The sequence below is a fragment of the Pteronotus mesoamericanus genome, unplaced genomic scaffold (assembly GCF_021234165.1).
Source record: "Pteronotus mesoamericanus isolate MK-2021 breed Mesoamerican mustached bat unplaced genomic scaffold, CSHL_Meso_final contig_49, whole genome shotgun sequence".
Classification (NCBI taxonomy): Eukaryota; Metazoa; Chordata; class Mammalia; order Chiroptera; family Mormoopidae; genus Pteronotus; species Pteronotus mesoamericanus.
The window spans coordinates 218,226-238,935 of record NW_026555182.1 but is presented as its reverse complement, the minus strand read 5'-3'; the positions used below and the strand labels follow the sequence as shown (position 1 = coordinate 238,935).

At 39.1% G+C, this 20,710-nt stretch overlaps 1 protein-coding gene across 2 annotated transcripts in view; it reads right to left on the bottom strand.

The window, feature by feature from the left end:
• SLC9A6 (solute carrier family 9 member A6) overlaps window positions 1-20,710 on the bottom strand; it is a 57,546-nt gene that overhangs the window by 4,622 nt on the left and 32,214 nt on the right. The window contains exons 11-16 of one of the 2 annotated variants that reach the window (XM_054578099.1): window positions 17,726-17,837; window positions 16,568-16,721; window positions 12,217-12,306; window positions 11,021-11,051; window positions 8,971-9,050; window positions 2,519-2,624 (exon numbers count right to left, since the gene is read on the bottom strand). In XM_054578099.1, the coding sequence (XP_054434074.1) occupies window positions 2,519-2,624; window positions 8,971-9,050; window positions 11,021-11,051; window positions 12,217-12,306; window positions 16,568-16,721; window positions 17,726-17,837 (573 nt within the window). The remainder of the gene's footprint in view (window positions 1-2,518; window positions 2,625-8,970; window positions 9,051-11,020; window positions 11,052-12,216; window positions 12,307-16,567; window positions 16,722-17,725; window positions 17,838-20,710) is intronic. The other variant, XM_054578098.1, reaches the window with a different exon arrangement.

The following is a 20,710-nucleotide window of genomic DNA, read 5'->3' as shown; positions in this document are numbered from 1 at the left end:
CAAGGATATCCGCCATAAACATTGCTTGTTATAACAAAAAGGAAAAGGAAACAACTTAAAGGTCTATCCATAGGAGACTGATTAAATCAATCTCAGCGTAGTCACACAATGGAGCACCACTTTGCAGCCATGAATAAAGAGAAGGCAAAGGCTCTCATGTACTCATAGAAAGGAATCCATGATGTATCATTAAGCAAAATAAAGCAGGTAGCAGGACAATACACTGATTATGATCTTATTTGTGTAAAAACAATGACAAACATCTATACAAGGGAAGGACCCCCCAAAAAAGGGACTTGTTTTCTGCAGGGTGGGCCCCTTGTAGTACAGGCTTCCCCCACTAGGTGAGTGTTCTAGGAACCCATCTGTATCAGGGAACCAGCTGGCATTGTTGTGAGAGGCTGCATTCAGCTTCAGTGAATTTTGTTTGAAGGCTCTTTCAACGCATCTGCCCATTTCATGATGGGTGATTTACAAGCGCACCTGCCCATGTCACGCTGAGTGTTCAGCAGTTTTTAACCAAAAACAGCATGACCCCCAAGCCCCCCCCCATACACCTGATCTCACCTCAGCAACTATTTTTGTTTTCCCAAATGAAGAAAGTCCTCAAAGGGAAACGTTTTGCCGGTGTAGAAGAGGTGAAACAAAAAACGGCAGAAGCACTAAAAGGCATCAAGACTGAAAGGGTTCAAAACCGTCTTGAGCAGTGGAAAAAACTTTTTAATAGGTTTATTGCATCAAATGCAGAGTACTTTGAAGGTGACTGATGTTTAAACATGTGAGAATAAATACACAATTTTTATAAATAAATTCAGGGGTTTTTTTTTGGGTAGCCCCTTGTATATGAACATGTAAGTTTGTGAAGGTAAAATATATCAAGAAGTATCCACAATAAAGCCTTAATAAAGACTGCTTCTGAGGGATGTAGGTGGGAGAACGAAGACAACTTTTATTACTCACTTTGTACATTCCATACTGTTTGAATATTTGGCCACAGCATATTACTTTTATAACTAAAAAGAGTAGGCATTCCTATAAAAAGGGGAAATTTGGACACACACACCGAGACAGATGGAAAGAGACAGACAGACAGACAGAACACATCATGTGAAGATGAAGACAGAGATCTGTATGATGCATCTCTAAGCCAAGGAATGCCAAAGCCTGGCAGCAAACCGCACCAGGAGGGAGGCAGAAACATTCTCCCTCGCAGCCCTCAGGGAACCAACCTTGCCAACACCTTTACCTCAGACTTCTAGCCTCCAGACTGTGAGACAATAAATTTCTGTTGTTAATCCATTCAGTTGTGCTGCTATAGCAGCACTAGGAAACGACTACAGTGTTATATTTAGTTAATTCCATAGGACACACACTCATGGAATTCTTTTGGGTTTTGGTGATGGCCAAGTGGGTCTCTGGAATCCCAGAGCTGAGCCTTACTGACTTATCAACAGAGTTGGCTCACCCCCTGAACAGAGTCACGTGGGCTAACAGGGCACAGAGGGAATGGAGACTGTGCTTGAGAGGGGATTGGGAAATGTGGGAGGGAGAGAAGAGATAACATGGGGTGTCCTCCCACCCCACCAGCACTATCTGTCAGAAACATGCACGAGTCAATGTAACACAAAGCTGGAAGGTACTCCTCCCTGTCCCGGGTGCCATCCCCTCTGAGTCTACTCTTCCCCATCGATTCTCTGTGGGGTCTGTGCTCACATGCACAGAGACAGTTGCAGGGAACTGGGGGGGGTGCATGTGTGCGCGGCTTCACCACAGCCTCGCCTACTGAAGACATTGCATCAGAGTAGTCAAAACTGGTGGGTTTTGTTAAAATGGGTGTTTTACTTGATGCCACAAATTATTTCTGAAGGTTTGGGTTAGAAGCAAAAGTTTTTTAGAAGAAACTTGAAAATGCTCATATTTTTAAAATAAAAGCTGGGCGGCATTTGTCATTTCTTTCTTTGTTGCAATGCTTGACAAATCACCAATCATATGTTGGTAGCTAGGAAAAATATGGCATATAGATTATATCTGGATATGCTGACACCTCCCAGCAATGTGGAACGGAGTTCGAAAAAGCTTTCCTAATATCCAAAAGATAATAAGTGTGAAATAAAAGACCATCTGTTGTACCTTAGGGGCATCAAAAATTGTTTTAGTAATCCTCTCAATATGACTGTGAAAACCTGAATTTATAGATTAAAACACACACACATTTAGTACTAAGCTCAGGCCACATACTGCAAATAAATGAAAACCAGCATGGAAAGAGATTTACCAAAATCACCAACAGTAAGATGAGGTACTATTCTAGATCTGTTTTCAAATGTTTCAAAGGCTACAAATTACATTTATAGGTTTCAGTTTCTTTTCTGGCTGAGCAAAATATGCTTATATTCCCTCTCATCAATTTTATACCTTAAAGGTAAGCAAAACAAAACAAAACTAGTAACTCAACTACAGAGCAGAGAAGTTTAACTTAATACATTAAGAACTTAGGTTTTGGATAAAATTCACTTACTTCATAAGCCTGGGGGCTGGTTAGGCATCTTGCAATGGGTCCACAGCAGGCAGGGAGAGTTGTTGTGAGAGGAGGCCCACTGTGTGTCAGCAGAGGCTTCAGATAGCTGTGCTGGTTAAGGAAGAGTTGCGTTCCTTTCTTCACAAATTTAAAAGAATAACTCATCTGATAACAACCACCTACACAGTGTAACAACCATTTCAGAGGATAGCAAAGGACTCTCACATGTTGTCTCATTTTATCACATTATGTCAGTGAGATAGCAAAGGTAGATTTTATAATTATTTCTATTTCATAGAGAGGAGAACTGAGGCTCAGAGGCCCATGATCTGCCTAAAATCACACAATTAAGTAAATGAAGCACCACTACACCAACCCAAATTGGTCTGATTCCAACCCTGTGCCCTTTCCACCATATCATACTGCCTTTATGACTTTAATAAAAAAATGGAAGACAAAATCACTCACAATTTAGCACTGAAGGTGATGCAAAGAAAGTAAAAAAAGGTTAACAGTCTGAAGAGATTAAATATTCCAGTAGTAGAACACAGTAACAAAAATGGTTTCAATCATTTATTGCAGATTCAGCGGGCCTCTTGAATAAGCTGAAACTTCATTATCAAAGGAAATCCAATTTTAAAAATGTTTTTATAACTTATGTATCAGGAGATCTTCTAACAAAGACCTTCATTTCACTATTTACTTATTCTCCAAAAAATAAAAAAAACAGACATGATACTACACAGGGCTGGGCAAAAGTAGGTTTACGCTTGTGAGTATGCAAAAGTTTATTCTTGTATTAATTATTGAATTATGTATTTGTATTACAACTGTAAACCTAGGAAATCACACCACACAAAACCACTGAAAACCTGGAATAATGAATTCTACTAATGCACTAAGCACATAAACTACCAGGTCTGAGTCTAGTGATACTTAATAGGGTAGTATTGAGGCTAACAAGTCTTGGTGTTTAACTCTATAAAAATAAATTCCTTATGCCCTAGGCTGGTGTGGTTCGGTAGATTGAGTGCCGGCCTGCGAACTGAAGGGTTGCTGGTTCTATTTCCAGTCAGGGCACATGCCTGGGTTGCAGGCCAGGTCCCCAGTGGGGGGTATGTGAGAGGTAATCACACATTAATGTTTGTTTCCCTCTCTTTCTCCCTCCCTTCCCCTCTCTCTAAAAATAAATAAATAAAATCTTTTAAAAAATGAAGATTTTTTTCCTTTTTTCCTTTGGTTTTCCTTAAAAACCAAAACTTACCAAATATTGACAAAAGAAAATCTGTAGTCCTGTATCTATTAAAGAAATTAAAAACGTTCTTATGCAAAACACTTCAGGCCCAGGTGGCTTCACTGGTAAAGTCTTCCCAGCACTTAAGGAAGAAATAACACCAATTCTCGAGAAAATGGGAAAAGAGAAAAATTCTGCCCCACTCATTTTATAAAGCCAGCATAACCTTATTGTAGAAACTTGACATGACATTACAAGAAAAAAGTCACAAAGCAGTATCTCTCATGAAAATAGACGCAAAATATTAGCAAATTAAATCCAGTGGCATACACAAAGCACATGATGACCAAGTGGGGTTCATTCTAGCAACACAAGATTGGTTAAATATTCAAATAATCAATGAGAATCAGTGCAATAACAGATTATAGGAGAATAAAACATACAATCATCTCAATTGATGCACAGAAAAATCTGATAACATCCAGTATCTTTTCATGATTAAAAAGAAAACCTCTCAGCAGACTAGAAATAGAGGGAATATTCTTAAGTTGAAAAGGATATTTCAAAAGCCTATAGCTAACACCACACTTAATAGCAAAGTATTGAAAAATTTCCCCCCAAGGCTAGGAATAAGATAAAAATTTCCACTATCATCACTTATATTCAACATCGTATTAGAGAGATCCGACTAGTATAATAAAACATTAAGAAAACCCAAGGCATTGAAAAGGGAAAAAATGATTATTCGCTTGTTTGTATGTACAGAATATCAGAAAGAATCTATAATTAGAAATAATAAGTGAATTTAATCAGATGGCTGGATACAAGTTCAATATCTAAAAATCCAATTGTATACCTAAACTACAACAAACAAGTAGAAAATAAAATAAAAACCATTTGCAATGGCATAAAAAATATCAAAATGTAGAGAGAAATCAAATGAAAATTATGTAAAACCTGTTACTGAAAACTAAAATACATTATTAAAGGAAAATTAAAGACGGTCTAAATAAATGAAGGTTTATGGATTAGAAGAGTCAATATCATTAAGGTGTCAGTTCTCTCCAAATTCATTTATAGATTTAATACAAACCCTATAAAATTGCCAGTGGGCATGTTTGTGAGTGTGTATATGAAAATTATAAGCTGTTTCTAAAATTTAGACAAAAAATGCAACATGCATAAAATAGCCAAGGTGATACTAAAGAATAGCAAAGCTAGAGGATATCCCCTGTTGGAGACTTATGTAAAGTACAATAATTAAGAGAGCTTGGTATTGACATTAAAAAAATAGACAAATAGGAAAGGGAGTCCAGAAACAGACCCCCCCACTCCCTGTTATATGGTCCAGTGATTTACAACAAAGGCTCCACTGCGATTCAGTGGATTAAAGATGGTATTTTTAATAAATGGTGCTGGGTCAATTGAGTACCCATATAGGAAAAAAGTAGGGCTTGACCATACCTCACACCACAAGTAAATTCAAATGTGATAGCTACAGCAATCATACCTTCAGAAGAAAACAAGAAAATATCTTCATGAACTCGAGATATAAAAGATTTCTTAAGATACAAAAAGAACTAACCATAAAAGACTGATAAAATAAACCTCATTAAAATGAATTTCTGTTCCTCAAAAAATAGGCTTAAGAACATGAAAATGTGAGCTTCATATTGAGAGAAGATATTCACAGTATATATAACAAAGAACCCAATTCAGGAATATAGAAAGACCTTCAAATCAGTTAGACAAGACAACTCACATAATGGGCAAAAGAACTGAACAGATATATTTCATAAAAGAGGGTATCAAAATGGCCAATATGAAAGGATGCTTAATCTTACTGGGTATTAAAGGAAAAACAAACTAAACCACGTGAGATATCACTATACACCCATGGAAATGGCTAAAAATTAAAAGTCTGACAAATACCAGGTTTTGATGGAGATGTGCAACAACCACAACTCCCTTAACTTGCTGTTGGGGGTAGAAGTTGGTTACAACCACTCTGGAAAACCAGTTGGCAGTATCTATTAAAGCTAAACATTTAATTGTTTTGTATATTATGCAGAAAAATGTATAGAACATTTTATGCAGGAAACACTAAACAATTTTTGTTAAAAGAGAGGGATGAAAAAGTCCCAAGAGATGTAAAAGTGGCTTATACCCAAAACGCTGAAAATGGAGCCAAAAGCAATGACAAAATCATTAAATAATTTTAAAGCGCCAAGATCTCTCTTCCTAATGAGAGTCTTAATACCATAGATATGCATGTATTCTTGTTTCCATACAGTAATTTAATTTTGAGTATTGTGAAAAGTGAACATAAAAATATAGCCAACAGAATATAGTAAGTAGTAGGTTCTAATAAGTGTTAAATGCATTCTTACCTATAAAAGGCTTTGATTAGAAAAGCAAAAGGGAAAAATTTTAAGTATATTTTATTGATTATGCTATTACACTTGTACCAATTATCCCTCCTTTCCCCCCCATGCCTGGTACCACCCTTTCCTCCAGAAACTCCCCACCTTAGTTCATATCCATGGGTCATGCACAAAAGTCCTTTGCTTCTCCACTGCCTATACTGTTCTTAACGTCTCCCTATTTTGTACCTACCAATTATGCTTCTTAATCCCTGCACCTTTTGCCCCTTTTCTCCCCCTTCTCCCTCCCAGCTGATAACCCTCCAAATGATTTCCATATTTATGATTCTGTTCCTGTTCTGCTTATTTTTTTTTAGATTCGGTTAGTGACAGTTGTAAATTTGTTCCCTTTTTAATGTTCATAGTTTTGATTGTCTTCTTTTTCTTAAGTCAGTCCCTTTACATTTCATGTAATAATGGCTTGGTGATGATGAGCTCCTTTAGCTTTACCTTGTCTGGGAAGCACTTTATCTGCCCTTCCATTCTAAATGATAGCTTTGCTGGATAGAGTAATCTAGGTTGTAGGTCCTTGCTTTTTATCACTTTGAATACCAGTTTCTTCTTGCCTGCCATTACTTTTGAGAAATCAGCTAGTAGTCTTATGGGTACTCCTTTGTACATATCTGTCTTTTTCTTGCTGCTTTTTAAGATTCTCCCCTTATCTTTAATCTTGGGTAATTTAATTATGATGTGTCTGGGGGTGGTCCTCTTTGGGTCCAACTTGCTTGGGACTCTCTGTGCTTCCTGAACTTGTATGTCTATTTCCTTTGCCAAATTAGGGGAGTTTTCTTTCATTATTTTTTCAAGTAAGTTTTCAGTTTCTTGCTCTTCCTTTTCTCCTTCTGGCATCCCTATGATTCAGATGTTGGCACATTTGGAGATGTCCCAGAGTCTTCTTATACTATCCTCATTTTTTTTTTTTTGAATTCTTGTTTCCTCTTACTGTTCTGGTTGAATGCTTATTTCTTCCTTATGTTCCAAATGGTTGATCAATCCCGGCTTCCTTCCCTTCACTGTTGGTTCCCTACAGATTTTTCTTTATTTCTCTTAGTGTAACCTTCACTTCTTCCTTTATGTTGTTGCTGTACCCAGTGAATTCTTTGAGCATTGTGATCACCAGTGTTTTGAACTCTGGAGATAGGTTGGCTATCTCCGTTTCATTTAGTTCTTTTTTGGGGGTTTTGTTCTGTTCTTTCATCTGGGCCGTATTTCTTTGTTTCCTCAATTTGGCAGCCTGTGTTTGTTTCTGTATATTAGGTAGAGTGGCTTTGACTCCCTGTAAAAGGCACCTGAAAGTTGTGTGGAGCAGAGCCTTACGTGATCACCAGGGTGGGGCAACCCTCTTGATCTCTTTGTGGCTCTCTGTAGAGGGAGGGCTCCAAGAAGGGACTGTGTTGCTGGCTTGCTTCTGGGGGTTTGCCTGGCACTTGCCCCTTTTCCAGTCACTTTACCCAATTCCTGTGTGCAACTGGCACCCTTCCAGCCGTTGCCCTGGTGTTACATCTCAGAATGGGTGGGTTTGCATACTCTTTAAGACCATGCAGGCACTTTAAGCAGTTTCCTGAAAATCTGGCAGTTTCTTCCACCACCCTGACCCCTACTGGTTTTTACAGCCAGAAGTTATAGAGATTTATATTCCTGGCACTGGAACCCTAGACTGGACCGTCTGACCTGGGCTTGAGATCACTTGCTCCCAAGGTATCCTTTCCCATTTTTATCTACCACACGTGAATGTTGGACCACCCATACCCATTCTGCCTCCACCGCCACCTCTCCACGCCACACATGGTCTCCTCACCTCTCCACCCAATCTCCGTGTCCCTGCCCCTCCTACCCGTTGGGACGAATGTGGCTTCTTTAAATCCTTGGTTGTGAAACTTCCACACAGTTCGATTTTATGATGGTGTTGGGTGTTACTTGTTTTGGGATTTAGTTGTAATTCCTCTTGCGGTTGCACAAGGAGGAGAAGCATGTACATCTATACCTCCATCCTGATTGGAAGTCTTGAAAAAAATTTTTATGTAGTTGTCCCAAATTTGCTTCAATGGAACATTAACCAGGTTTTGACTCATTTACTGGTAAGTCTCAGCCCAAAAGAGCTTCATGGTCCCTTTTCATAGTTCTATTGTCAAATAAGAAATTAATTTTAACAAATAATGAGTGAAAAGATGTTTTTAAAGGCATTATCTAAACAGGGTATAGCCTATAACATTATCCAAAGTATAGCTATGAAGACACCTGTTACAATAAGACAAGAAAGAAACCTAGCAAACAATGAAACAGTGGCATTCTAAACAGAGGAGAGAATCTGCTAGTCTTTGGAAAGGTCAGAGAAAAAAGGCATATCACTGACTACTGTGGTGTCTAATATTACTGTGTTTTTAAATGTATCCTCATGCTTTTCCCTAAGGCAGCCTTTCCTCTTTTATTCTACCAAGGACACTGACAAGAACCAACAAATACCCTTTTCAGGATTGACTAAATTAGTTAAAGGACAATAAATATTAAAGTCTGCTCAATAAATAAACCTATATATCAAAGAAAATCTATCATAAGGGCTCCTGACTTCCTTCACATGCCAGCTTCTGCAATAACCAGTCGCTACTGGTTTCATGGGGTTTCAGCAGAATTCATTTGGGTGGGTTTCCTTTAATAACCTTTTCCACTACACTGAAGGGAAATGGGAAGACCAAAGAGTTTATGTTCTGCTTCAGGAAGAGAATGGTCAAAATAGTTGTTCCATTAAATTGTAATTGCCTATGTCCATACTACCATTTTTTCTCAATTAAGGATACTTATGATCAAAGTTGTACCATATCCGGAAGAGCCAGGCACTCTCTGCTTTGGTAGTTCTTCTTTCATTTTCAGGAATACCCTGCAAACAAATAATAAAGAAATCAGTATAGATACAAAGATAAAAACATCTATTTATTTAGAGCCACTTCTTTACAGAATCAGAAATGTAGCCAATTATGTATGAAATACTCTCCAATATTAGAAATTTTCAAAGTTGCTACTTTCTTAGAACGCTAGCAAAATGAAAGCAGGTAGGGAAATTCTATAGTCAGGCTACCTGGCTAGGAGGGAAAACTAATGTAGCAAGTAGTCCTCTTTGAAAATAGCTTCCAAAAACATGAACTGGGTCTTTATTTGTAATTTGGTACAGTCAGTAGTGGGGCACTTAAGCAGTGTGGTTCATGTTGCCTCTGACATGAACTAGTTGGGCAAGTCCCTTTCCCTCTGTGAGTCTGAATATCTTCATGCATGCAATGTGAGGGTTAGAAAACACTGAAGGCCCTTTCTAGTGTGAAAGCTCTATGGTTCCATGATTTTGGAAGAGCATAGAATTTAGATTCTGAGTTTTTTTGGTTCCTTCCTGATCCTGGAAATAAATGAATCTTCCTTTCAATGTGTATATACAATATGAAAATGTTTGAGAACATTGCATGGGTTTACAAGAGCCAAAAAACACATGCATTTCCTTTTACATCAGTAAGCATAGGTTTTTGTGTCTTGCTTTTTGAAGAGCATTAATCTATAAATCTCATGATCACCTTACCACATAAACACCTGGATGCCCAACCTCCCCCTCCATACCTACTATACTGTTTCTCTGTGCTTCCCAGTGGACACTTACAATATTAAGTAAACAATCTTAACAAACTAAGGCATCCACAGGGTTTTGAAGGAAAAGGGAAAATGCTATTTTTCTCTGTATGTCACATGTGGTTCACACCAACCTGGCTCTCTCCCTGTCATTCCATTTCCATTTCTCCTCTGTGATGACAGAAGTAACAAAGCAGGTGGAGACTTATGAAATTAATAATCAAGTATTTGTCTGGTGAGCTGTGTGATAACTTTTTTCTTGTTTGGACACAGGGTGGAAGCATCAAGGAGCCATTTATCCCCTTAGAAACTACCCCAGAAGCTCAGCATTGTGGGAATTTATTCAGCCTGGTTTGCTCAGGTACTTCAAGTCCACAGAACTATACTTTAAGGTTGTTACAACAAAAGAGGCAAGTATTTACTATATCACATACACACTCATCATTCAACAGCTAACAAAATCTGCATTTAGGAAATGAATCTGATGATATTTTTTTTTGAACCACACCCTGAAGACAAATAGACCAGGGCTGTTTCAGACAAGAAAAGGAATTGTGTTTCAAAAGAAACATTTTCCATCTTTAAAAATATTTCTCTGACTTTCCATCTATCATCTAGAACAGTGTCACATATTCAAGTGGTGCTCAGAAACTATGGATTGAAAATGCCTGAAAAGAGCAGTCAGTTTAGATAAGGCACTGAGTTACGCTGCACTCAGTCTACCGGGTCCAGGTGCGGAGGAACACCTGAGAAAGTAACACACGGAGGCAGGCAAGGAAATGTGGGCAAGGCTGAGGCACAGGGTAAGAAAGTGCATTCTCCTGAACAGGCAGGGAAGACTGGCTGAAGATTCCAAAGCTTCTAGGCAGTCCTCAAGGGCAGCTGCTGGTCATCCAATTTGAAAGTTACACAGGAGGAACAGCTGGAGTGGGGCTTACATCAGAGACAAGCCTTCATGTGCAAACCAAAGTGGAAAAAGGCTCCCTGTGCCCAGAGCAGTCACAGCCCAGGGCGGTCTACAGATATGAGAGCTGTCACCCTTGATAACCACATGCTGTCTAAAATTCAGTTTTGTTTCTATCACAGAGTGAGAAAAGCCAGGAACGATGCCAGTTAAAAACTTATACAAATGGGACAGGATCTAAATAACAGTGGCATAAAGTCTACAGCAGATTGTATTCTTTCCAAACAACTGTACATTCAACAGAAATGCCAGGGACAACACAAACACATATTTACCAAATGTTCTTGGTCTGAATCAACACCAACCCTAAAGGAGAAATACAAAAGCAAATGAGATCTTGAAGCCAAAAAACATGTCTTCACATATGTATATTGTCAGGCAACTATTTTTTTCAACACAGAAGCTATGGAATGAGTAATGTGTTCTTGCTTCTCTCTGGTTGTTGATTTAAATTTTTGGCTCCTGCCACTTTCCTTAGCAACAACTCGCATCTTTAGGCAAGCACGGTCTATCCACTAATAATTCTCTTCCTGCAATCCCACTTACCAGTTTCAGAAAAATAACATCTGCTTCTCTGAATATAAGTCCATTATAAGCAGAGTCAGGGAAAGCAGCATTGCCCCAGTTACTGGCAAAGAACTACTAGGTAATTCCATAAACAAGGCTGGCACAATGCAATTTCAGGAGGGAGTTGTGTGTTTTCAGACCTCTCAGCTCTCACGGTAACATTCTGTTGTGATGACTGAAGAGAGGGTCCAATTAGAGGTTTTTCCCCATAGGCTAATGGATAGACATTAGCTTTGGTTCTTGATCATTCTTTTTCATCTGCTCAGAATCCCTGCTTTCCATATCCCAGGGAACAACTTCACTATGGAGAAGCTCTCTCTGACTCCTCTCCATTCCCTTAACAGCAGCAGCACTCGCCAATCGTTCATTCTTTCTAAACCGTCTCTCAGATCCTATCTCCTTTCCATTCCAATTGCTCACACTCAGGCCTCATTCTGACTCACGGGGTCTGTAGCAACTGGATGTATGGTTTTCCAGCTGCCAAGCTCTCTAGATTTCACTGCCTAAAGCATAGAGCTCACTGGCTGATTCCCTTGACAAAAGACTCTGAAAGCGGCTTACAACCCAGAGGGTTAAGTATAAAGTCCTTTGTGTGGCATTCAGGGTTCTCTGCAAATTAGCACCCCACCACTCAACCTACCTTTCCCTTTATTCTGTTCAATATATTCTCTATTAGTCACACCTGACTCTTCCTCTCCCAAATCCCTGCCCTCTCCCTCGCCTCCATGCCTTTGCTCATGTTGTTCCCTCTATCTGAAATGCAATGTCTCTCATTTTTTCTACTCCTTGTTTGAGCCCCAAATGAACCATTCTATGACCCCCTCAAGCAGAACCATTTTTCTTTTGCGCTTTTACAGCATTTTCTAGATTCTTCTATAACACTGAACAGTGTATAGTTATTTACCTGTCAGTCTCCCCAAATAGACTGCGAGCTCCTTGAGGGTAAAGGCCATGTCTCAATTCATTTCTGCATCCCCAGAGTCTAGTACAGTACCTGACACACAATAGGTGCTCAAATGTTTACTGATTAAGGTCACTACTACAGAAAACAAAGAGAAAATAGCACTGTTTGAGAAGCTGTAGCAGTAGCAACCCAGAATACAAAAAACACCAAAGGAAGTGAAATGATGCAAGATCTCATCTGAAAGGCAAGTAATGCATGGTCAAGTATTTGAAATCAGATGGATATGACTGGATTTATAAGTCCAAGAAAGGTTCGATTCTTCTTTGTTAAAATAGCCAGAAGCTGTTCAGTATCTTCTTAGCCACACTGAGAACTCTAACCACATTTGTGCATCTAAAGTGACACCTAGTGGTCTTAGAGAGAGCCCATTTATAATACTCAGATGGAACATTATCAGAAGTCAATTCAATGCAATAAACCTTTAGAAAGCACTTATTATCTGCCAGGCACTTCACTAGGCACAGAGCACAGACATGAATTAGATATGGCCCCTGCCGTCAAGGAGCTCAGAGACTGGTGGGGGAAACAGTCACAAAAAAAGAGCGTAAATCCTCAAGGGCACTGCAATCAGGGAGAGCTGGGTTCAATCTGGCCTCAGCTCCTTTATACCAGAGTGAATTTAGTCAACTTATGTAGCCCAATGATCTGTGATCTTTAGCACGTGGAAAATGGGGCTAATATCCACCACACAGAGTTCCTGCAAGGATTAAATAAGAAACATGTATCTCAAGATTTTAAAAGAGTGTCTGGTACATCATTAACACGAAGTGGTAGCTCTTATAACAATGTTATTATCACAAGGCTAATTGAAATAAGTGCTGTAATAAAGATACCCAATGTTAAGCAAATGGAAGACTGGTTCCAATACAAAAGAAGAGGGCAGAAAGAAGGCACTTGAGCTCTGTCATTTCTTGGGGGTGAAAGAAAATTCCAGGCATATAAACAACAGAAGCAAATGCTCGGAAAGAGAAGTGCAAAATATGTGTGGTAAATGACAGGGAGCCAAATGGGACTGTCACAAACTATGATAGAATGTAAGAGTAGCTAGCTGGCTGGCTCTAATTCACTGAGGATCCACTGTCCCCACAACAGCTGGTGTGACCCTACAAAATAATCCTATCACTCCTTTGCTTTAAAATCGTACAAGATTTCCAACTGGATTTTAAAATCCAAACTCATTACCATATCCTACAAGACCTGAAAGCAGGGGTCCACAAACTACGGCCTACAGGCCACATCCAGTGCACCTCCTGTTTTTGTGAATAAAGTCTTGTTGGAACACAACCACACCAACCGACTTATGTACAGTCTGTGGGGCTTTCATGCTAGAGCTGAGTAGTTGATACGGACCATATGGCCTGCAAAGCCTAAAATAGTTACTACCTGCCCTTTATTGGATGTATTTGACAACCCCTTCCCCTATAGGATTTTGCCCAACTCACTTTCAACCTACCCTTAAGTATATCCCAAGCTGTGTGGGCTTTTTTCCTGTTCATTAAAGAGGTCGAGTTTGTTCCTGCCTCAGGAACTTTGCACTTGCTTTCCCTTCTGCTTAGACTGCTCTTCTTCTTCCTCACTGTGTAACTTGTAATACCCTGTCCTTCAGGGAGACTGAGCTTAAATGTAACTTCAGAGAGAGAGCGAGCGCGCGCGTGAGAGCATGCGCGTGAGAGCGCGCGCGTGCTCTCTCTCCTGACTTGCACCTAAAAAATACTTTTGATCCCCAGTCACTATCACAGTACCTTGTTTGTCATCATAGGACTTATCATCTAAAATTGTCATTTTCACTTGATTATTAGTTTATTGTCTGTCTTCTCCCACTAAAGTATGGACTTTACGAAACCAGGGACTTTTTTTGTCTTATTACTACCACTGTGTCTAGAGCAGGGTCTCAACCTTCACATTAATGACATTTTGGCCCAGGTCATCCTCTGTTATGGGGGGCTGCTCTGTACACTGTAGGGTGCTTAGCTTAAAAAGAGTAAAGGGCTTGCTCAATATCACAGAATTAGTAAAGAAGGAGCAAGAACTCAAACTCAAGTCCAAGTCTGCATTAATCTTAAACTTTAAGGACTTATTATCAGCCTCCTCAAAATTGTACTAGACAAATTCGGAGTTCAGAAGTAAAACTTAAATTCCAGTCTCTCTGAAGAGGCCAAAAAAAAAAAAACAGAAACAAAAACAAAACCCAAAACAAAAACAACAATAAGTCCTGACTGGTGTGGCTCAGTGGGTTGGGCATCATCCCACAAACCGAAAGGTCACTGGTTCGATTCCCAGTCAGGGTACATGCCTGGCTTGCAGGCCAGGTCCCTAGTTGGAGGTGCACAAGAGGCAACCAACTGATGATTCTCTCACACATCAATGTTTCACTCCCTTTCTTTTTCCCTCCCTCCTCCTCTCTCTAAAAATAAATAAAATCTTTAAAAAAGAACAACAAGAGTGAACCTAAGATTGTGAGGTAATATATATAATTAAGTACCAAACTATGCTACAGAACAGAGCAAGATGGGTCCCAAGAGCTTGCAAAGCTGATGAGGTGAATTCAGCTTTCTGTGAGTAGGGGGTTTAGTGGGTTTGGGGGGATAAGCATGGATATTTTGTTTGGTTTATGTGTAGGGCAGTTAGGGAAGAGAACTTATTCTACTTAAACACTGAGACTCCTTTTAAAGGTATTAGATTTCCAAAATTCTTACATTTAATTTTGTTTCTCTTAGAATAAGGAAGAGTATTCACTTACAAGCTCTTCAGAAAATAAAGTTGTTCAATCCTTCTAAAATTTACCACCCTCGTTTTTTGATGCTGTTCCTCTGCCCATCATTTAAATGCTTATATGACCTTGAACAACTTAGAAAAAAATGTTAAGGCTCTATTTCCTCACTTGTTTAGATAAATGTGTAAAATGCACTTAGCACAATTCCCAGCACATAGTAGGTGCTGAATAAATGCCAGATCCTCCCTGAAGTAATAATCAGGGTGATACAAACGTTATTCTTTTGTTTGATTATATACAGTAACAGCATAGAAATTGTGAGGAAGGGACGTAAATAGTAAAGTGAGATAAAGACAATAATAAACACATTCAAAGCGTGATTTGGGGCTGGCTGGGCTTTAGAATGTTAAAAGAAAGGCATAATAGAATGCAAAAATGGAGAATGAATTCTATAAAATGTGAAATGCTGTTTTCTCTAATGCACCTTACACATTCTGGAAACTCAGTAGCTCTTAAGGTCTATGAACTTTCAGACAAAGGCAGAACTGAAATATACAAAGGCTTTAGCAACATTGACTGCTGTATCCATAGAAACAATGCGGAACTCTTGAGATAGGAGGGAACTTTCCAACTGAATACATTAATGAGTGTGCATCTAAGATGAAGACCTCACAATCTCAACCTTGGATTTTCAGGTCAGAAACTGTGCTGTTCATAAAGATGAGAAGTATAAGATAATATTTAATATCGTTTAGGGTTGGGATGAACAGAACTGTCTTACAGGTTGCAGAAGAAAAATTTTGATCCAATCTGGTGATATGGATCAAAAGCCTTAAACATATGCATATCCTTTGACCAAACAATTCCACTTCAAGGAATGCATCTTAAGGAAATAATCAAACGAATACACAATGATGCGTGTATTTACAAATGTTCACATTGTTAATAGTAATAGTAATAGCAAAATCCTCGAATGCTAATGGTAGCAGCAAAATCCTAGAAATAATACAAAAGTCCAAATGTACAGATTTGATTAAATGACACAGCCATTAAAATAATATTTACTAACATAAGTGCCCATGCTATATTGCATTTAAAAATCAGTTTACAAGAGTACCTGTAGAGTTGCCCCATTTTGAAGTCTAAGAAAAACATCCCTCAAAGTGTTAATAATGGTTTTTATTTTTTTGCATATTTTTCATTTTTCTGTACTACATGTTATATAGCTTTTTTAAAGGAAAACATTAAACATTATAGATTTGTCAAAGCTTAAAATTTTCTCATGATTAAAAGAAAAATAACCTGGCCCTGACTGGTGTGGCTCAGTGGATTGAGCGCTGGGCTGTGAACCAAAGGGTTGCCAGTTCACTTCCCAGTCAGGGCACATGCCTGGATGGTAGGCCAGGTCCCTGGTAGGGGGCGCTCGCAAGGCAACCACAATGGATGTTTCTCTCCCTCTCTCCCTCCCTCCCATCCCCTCTCTAAAAGTAAATAAATAAAATCATTTCTAAAAAAGAAAAAGAAAAATAACCTGAATTATAATTTAATACTAAAATGAGGTCCCCAATCACTGCTTACCTTATATGTAAGCATGACAGCATGGCAGTGGTGCCACCACCAAATACCCACACAGTAAAAAACACAATCAGAAGTGTGGTGCTGAACATCATTTGCCGTGCATAAGTGGCAGTATCTCGAATGGCCAAGGCAAATGCCATGGCGCCACGAAGGCCTAAAAGGGAATGGAAGAGGTAATCCTTCAATAACTCATTACCAATATGAGCTTCATAAATTCAGAGAACTTAGCATGGCATTCTGAGAACTTAAGACGGGCATGAACAAATACATAATATATGTCAACATACATAAGTATATACAAATAAATGGAAAGAGAATTAGTAGAATATACTGACATGCACTGATCTTTTAACAATTTTATGAAATTTATTTTCTTTCATTTTATTTTATTGTTGTTCTATTACAGCTGCCCAATTCCCCCCCCCAATTGCTCTCCACTCCCCCGCCCACCCCTGAGTAAAATTCACTCTTTTTGGTGTACAGTTCCATGAGTTTTGATAAATGCACAGAAGTGTGTGACCACTAACACAACCAAGACACAGAACACTTTCATTATCTGCCGCCCCTCCCCCCAAATTCCTTTGCTCAACCTCTTTTTAGTCCAACCTCTCTGTCACGCTGCCAAACCCCTGGCAACCATTCATCTGTTCTCCAGTGCTATGCTTTTGTCTTTTTGAGAATGTCATATAAATGGAATCATATAGTATATGACCTTTTGAGATTGCCTCCGAGGTTCATCCATGTTGTTGTGTGTACCAACAGTTTGTTCTTTTTAGAGCTAAGTAGTATTCCATAGCATGGATGTACCATAGTTTGCTTATTCATTCACCCATTGGAACACAGACAGTTGGGCTGTTTCTAGATTTTGGTAATTATAAACAGATTTGCCATAAACATTCACATACAGGTTTTTGTGTGAAAGTGCGTAAGTCTTCATCTTCTCTACTATGTGTGACATACTTCTGAACCAGAACAATGAAAAAATTTGCATAGAAGAGAAATGGTCACTATATATATTTTTTTCTATTGAAGGTTGCAACTTCAATATTTAAAGGAGTTTTACATTACCAGCATGTCATTTCCATTTAAAATCAAGATGGCATATGCATTGTGAGTGGTTTCTTGGAGTAGGGAAAGAGAGGCAAAGTTATAACTTACCAGCAAACATCATCATGTGTTGAAAATTTGATCCAATCTTACTTCTTCTACCCAAATTAAGTAAGAGGGACAAGGGGTAAATATTGGCAGCTCTTCCCAAGAAAATAGCAATCTAAAATTATTAATAGGTTAAGGACAATTTCTTTTTACTATATTAATATTATTTAGACTCTACATGCAAGATGGTGAAAGAGAATCTTAGGAAGCTCACTTTCTAACGATCTTTTGATTCCGCTAACACAGAGCAAACAAATAAGACTTTCTGCAATGATGAAAATGTTATATATCTGCACTGTCCAACATGCTGAGTGCCTAAAATGTGGTGAGTGTGGCCTAGAAACTTAAATTTAATTTCATTTAAATTAATTTAAATTTAAACAATCACAAGTAGCCCTGACCAGTGTGGCTCAGTGGGTTGGGCACTGTCCTGTAAACCGAAAGGTTGACGCTTTGGTTCCCAGTCTGGGCACATGCCTGGGTTGCAGGTTTGGTCCCCTGTCCAGGCATGTACCAGAGGCAATCAATTGATGTTTCTCTCTCACATGAATGGTTCTCTCCCTCCCTTCCCCCTCTCTAAAAAATAAAGAAAGAAAATCTTAATAAATGAGTAATCACAAGTGGTTACTTGCCACCAAATTGAACAGTACAGATCTAACATACAGGAAATTTATGAGATGAACAGATACATGTTTAAAAGCAAAGCTTCTTTGGTACAATCTTAAGATTAATATAAAAGGCTAATGCATTTTAATTGTCAGTGTTGGTAGGAGGAAGAGTAGCACTAAACTTGCCCTTGCTTCCTCAGAACAAGTAAAAGGGCAGCTTAAGCACTCCATGTTCCTCCAACTCTGTAACTTCCACCCTAATTCAAAGGGAAGGCTTAATAGGAATTCAGAATGGTTTTAACAAAAAAAAAACAATTTTAGTGTCTTTTCCTTCAGTTTGCTATCTATAGAGACTCCTACTTTACAATAACAATTTTTATTTCAGGGGTTTCAATATAATCTCCACCCCATTTTTCTGAAAGGAGTATAAAGGAAAATCTAAGATTAAAAATGAAACAAAGTGGGGAAAACAAGTGCTGACCTAAGTACCTTTGTAAATGGCTAAAGTCTGTAAGGCTAAAAGCAAAACAAACTGCACACAGCATTATATGCTCATTGAAAAACTTGAATCTTGTTTAAACCTCAGTTAATTTGGGTCTTTGTCACATAAAATGAAACCTACATCCTAAGTACTATAGCCAGGAAGAGAGCAGCTCTCCTTGGCAAGAGTCAGTTTGCATGGTAAGATTTTGTATCGAGAAACTTCAATTCCTAACAGACTCAGAAACCTAGGGAGACTATTTAGCCTTGTTTCTGGTTAAGTATAGTGGGTCATGCCACTTGACTGCTCAAAAATTTCTCAAACACCAGCAGGATATGAAGTTACTGATCTCATGGGAGTCTTCCAGCTAATGTTCTCCTCTTATTAATAGGGCTTTATCTTTTTTTGTGCCTGAAGTTCATTCCCAGAAGACTAAGACTCTGCAGAATGGCACTGCAGTGACACCTCACTTTCTAACAGATTGTACTTAGAATTTTAATTTCAAAAATATTTTTGCTAGCCCTGGCCGGTATGGCTCAGTCGGATGTAGTGTCGTCCCATAACCAGGTTTCGAGTTCGATCCCCAGCCTGGGCATGCCACATGCAACCCCTTGTCCAGACACCAATCCCCAGTTGGGGCGTGTACAGGAGGCAACCAATCCATGCTTCTCTCTCACATTGATGCTTCTCTCTCTCCCTTCCTCTCTCTTTAAAAGCAATGAAAAAAAAAAGTCCTTGAGTGAGGAATGAATGAAAAAAATATATATATATATGGATGTATGTATGTATTTCTGTTAATCTCTTCAGCAGAAGTGTATTGCGGAGGTTTTTAAAATTCTTCTTTTGAAAATCACCAATTCAAATATCCTTCTCTCCAACCATAACTTTTTTTTCATGTTTCCTGTTCATCTATGTCACTTGGATAATTCTTCCACCTCACTGGGACCTCTCGTCCAAAGATTCTGCTACTTTCCCTTCAGTAAGTCCTATTGCTGCTTCACTTCCCTTCCTAACCACACCTTAATAATACTCCCCAATACCTGACACTCAGTTGCCCTGTTCTGTGGACCCAACCATCTCTTTCCTCCATGCTCACAGCTAAGGATGAAGTCATACAACAGGACAGACTGATTCCACAGCTAATACCTATTTCTCAGACTCAAACAGGTCCCTAATACTGCTCCGCATTCCTATAGCATTTCTTTGGTCAACCCACTCTTCCATTGTCTACAACAGCTATTTCTAAATCATCTCAAAACTCCTGTCACCTGTGGAAACAAGCCTCCAAGATGGTTCCCAATGACCCCTGCCTGCAAATAGTCACAGCCTTGGGAAGTCCCTGCTCACACTGCACCAGGGTCCATCTGTGTGACCAAGAGAAAATGGCAGAAGGGATGATGGTATATATCACTTCCAAGATTAAGTTATAAAAGGCGCTTGGCTTCCATCTTGGGGATCTCTCAGCTCATTCCCTCTGGGGGAAGTAATGTTGTGAGCTGCTCCAAGAAGAGGTTCACATGGAACAGAACGGAAGCCTCTAGCTAAGAGCCACGTGAGCAAGCTTGGGGTGGATTCTCCAGCTCGTCAAGTCTGCAGAGAGCACAGTCCCAGCCCCGAGAGTGATCGCAACCTCATAAGAGACTCTTGAGCCAGAACAGCCCAGCTAAGCTGCTCCTGGAATCCTGACTCTCAGAAACTGTGTGAGATAATAGATGACTGTTGTTGTTTTAAGCTGCTAATTTTTAGGGCAATTTGTTACATAATAGATAACTGACAGGCCACCTGCTCCCATCTCATTTAGCAGATACTTTCACCTCATACTTAACAGATTAAAATAGAGGTTATCAGTCAGGAACACCATCTCGAAAATACACCTTCATCTCTACATAACCTATCCTC